General features: G+C 40.0%; 1 protein-coding gene across 1 annotated transcript; it reads right to left on the bottom strand.

The window, feature by feature from the left end:
• Positions 1-1,733: 1,733 nt before the first annotated feature.
• On the bottom strand, positions 1,734-2,669 carry LOC125177213 (olfactory receptor 1013-like). Its single transcript, XM_047879327.1, has one exon. The coding sequence runs from the start codon at positions 2,667-2,669 to the stop codon at positions 1,734-1,736; it is 936 nt and encodes a 311-aa protein (XP_047735283.1).
• Between the last annotated feature and the right edge of the window lie 596 nt (positions 2,670-3,265).

Raw genomic sequence — 3,265 nt, 5'->3', positions numbered from 1 at the left:
TATAACTAGTAAAGAAATTGAATCAGTTATCAAAAATCTAACAAAGAGTCCTGGACCAGGTGGCTTCCCAGGGGAATTCTACCAGACATTTAAAGAAGGGTTAATACCTATTCTTCCCAAAATATTCCAAAAAATAGAAATGAAAACTTCCAACTCATTCTATGAATCCAGCATTAATTACCTTGATTCCAAAACCAAACAAAGACCTGTTAAAAAGGAGAATTATAGGCCAATATCCCTGATGAACATGGATGCAAACATTCCCAAAAAGATACTAGCAAATCAGATTCAATGCTACATTAAAATAACTACTCACCATGATCAAGTGGGATTGAATCTGGAAGGGATCTGCCCCTTCCCTGGCTGCAGGGCTGGTTCAATATTCACAAATCAATCAATGTGATACACCACATTAATAAAAGAAAGGATAAGAACCATATCTCAATAGATGCTGAAAAAGCATTTGACAAAATACAGCATCTTTTCTTTATAAAAACTCTCATGAAAGTAGGTATAGAAGGAACATATCTCAACATCGTAAGGCCACATATGAAAGACCCACAGTTAATATCGCCCTGAATGGGGAAAGAACTGAGAGCTTTCCCCTAAGGTCAGGAACATGACAGGGATGTCCGCTCTCACCACTGTTGTTAATCATAGTACGGGCAGTCCTAGCCTCAGAAATCAGACTGCAAAAAGAAGTAAAAGGCATACAAATTGGCAAGGAAGAAGTCAAACTTTCACTCTTCTCAGATGACATGATACTCCATGTGGAAAACCCAAAAGATTCCACTAAAAAACAATTAGAACTCATACATGAATTCAACAAAGTCACAGGATATAAAATCAAAGTACAGAAATCAGTTGCATTTCCACACACTAATAATGAAGCAGCAGAAAGAGAAATGAGGGAATTGATCCCATTTACCTTGTAATGGGCACATTTATAAAATGCATTTAAATTAAAATTTTAGGACAAATATGTGTATTCACTTCAGCATTTGTATTGTCTCTGACACTTTTGATCTTTCTTTTCCTCTGCATTCATCAAATAATGCCTCACTGCCTTCTCTTTTCATCACAGTATTCTTAATATTTTTTTAATTCTTCTATTACAGAAACTCTGGATAGCATAAGTCTCCAGAATTTCTTCACGTTCCCATAAAGCACAGTGTGCGGGGGAAAAAAATAGGTAATCTTAGGAGAGATAGCAAAGTAAAGCTTCATCTTTTGTGATATTATAAGCAACATATGCATTTCTATTTTGCATTAAAACCCAATGCTGCTTTTTAAAACACTATGTTAATATTAGATTGAACCAATATTTTATAATATATAGTCTGATCACTAGAGTAAATCAAACTAATATAAATAAAGCTTTTTCACTGGATTTCTTTGAGTAGAAAAAAAAAGGTGGTTTTTGTTTTGTTTTTAAATTTTTTTTAATGTTTATTTTTGAGAGAAAGAGAGAGACAGAGCACAAGCGAGGAACGAACAGAGAGAGAGGGGGACACAGAATCCCAAGTAGGCTCCAGGCTTGTGGGGGTGGAACCCACGAATGGTGAGATCATAACTTCAGCCAAAGTGGGACACTTAATCGACTGAGCCACCCAGGTGCCCCTTGTTTGATTTGGTTTGGTTTGGCTTGGTTTTTGTTTTTTAAAGCCAGTTTCTCAAGCTTCCCCTGAAGCAATGCATTCTCCCTGAGCACTGATTGAGAAATATATGTCAATTCAGACTTCCACATGTGTTAACCGAAAGAGTTTTTTCAGTGCCTCTTTCACATCCTTATTCCTCAGACTATAGATCATGGGGTTCAACATAGGGAAGAGCACAGTATAAAATGTGGACACCATTTTGTCCCTCTCAAGGGAATAGCTGGAACTTGGGCGAGAATAGATGTAGAGAATGGAGCCATAGTACAAGGTGACAGAGACCAGGTGGGAGGAGCAGGTGGAGAAGGCCTTGCGGCGGCCCTGGGCGGAGCGAATTCTTAAGATGGCAGCGATGATGAACAGGTAGGAGGCGAGGATGAGCGTCGTGGGGGTGATAACATTGGAGGCCAGGAGGAAGTAGAGCACAGCCTGGTAGCTCTCTTTAACATCACACGCCAACTTCACCAGAGGTGGGACATCACAGAAGAAGTCGTCAATGACATTGTCACCACAAAAATCCAATGTGAATGTGTTGCTGGTGAGTATTATTGCATTGACAAAACCTCCAGTGTAGGAATATGTAACCAAACAGATGCACAATGTCCTTGACACGGACTGAGCATAAAGCAGAGGGTTGGAAATGGCCGCATAGCGGTCATAAGCCATGGCAGCCAACAGGTAACACTCACTGTATGCCAACCCAGCAGAGAAGAAGAACTGACATACACAGCCAGCAAAGGAGATGCTTTTGTCTTCAGAGATACAGGTCATGAGGATCTTTGGGGTGTAGACAGAGGAATACCAGAGATCCAAAAAAGACAGATTCCCAATGAAAAAATACATGGGTGTGTGCAGCCGGGAGTCGTTACAGATCAACACTATGAGGGTGGTATTCCCTACCACAGTCAGAGAGTACACACCAAGGAATACCCCAAACAGGACCAGCTGCATCGTTGGGTCTGTGGTGAAACCCACCAGAATGAACTCAGTCACCGTATGATTGCTTCTTTCCATGACTTAAGGAGATACCATCTACAAATGAAAGAGTGAAGAGTTTAACACCCTCAGCGGATACTACAGGAGATCCTTCTCTGTGATAGGACTGCGAGATGTGGTCAAGGTTATGGATTTTAGGGTAAGGGATATCAGAACAGGAATCTTGCCTGGCTAGGGCAGGTGATGGGAGTTTTTGAGTCTCAAAATATTCATTTCAATGAGATGCATTTAACAATAGGAAAGCTTGAGTGATCTTGGGAGCTTATTCATTTTTTTAAGAAAATAGTTCTTGAGCCCCAGGTTCCATCTGAGCATTGGGATATAGCAATGAGGACAATAGGGCTGACCCTTATTCTATGGAGACTTTATTTAGAAGGGAGGCATACGTAATAAATAAACAAATAAGTGTAGAAATATTTTCAGTTAATTTCAGAAATATTAAGAATATAAAACTGGATGGTGGAGTGAAAATGAATTGGGAGAGGAGCTAATTAAACTTAGACAGTGAGAGGAAACATTCCTTTCAAGTTGTTCAAAGCCCATGAGAGATGGGAAAGTCCCCGGGGTTTGGAAGGTGGTGACATTTGAAAAACGGCACAATATACGACCCCAAA

The sequence above is a fragment of the Prionailurus viverrinus genome, chromosome D1 (assembly GCF_022837055.1).
Source record: "Prionailurus viverrinus isolate Anna chromosome D1, UM_Priviv_1.0, whole genome shotgun sequence".
Taxonomy (NCBI): Eukaryota; Metazoa; Chordata; class Mammalia; order Carnivora; family Felidae; genus Prionailurus; species Prionailurus viverrinus.
This window is presented reverse-complemented; position numbering and strand designations above follow the sequence as displayed.

Coding starts and splice junctions, on each gene's coding strand:
- LOC125177213 (XM_047879327.1), bottom strand. CDS start 2,669: ATGGAAAGAAGCAATCATACGGTGACTGAGTTCATTCTGGTGGGTTTC.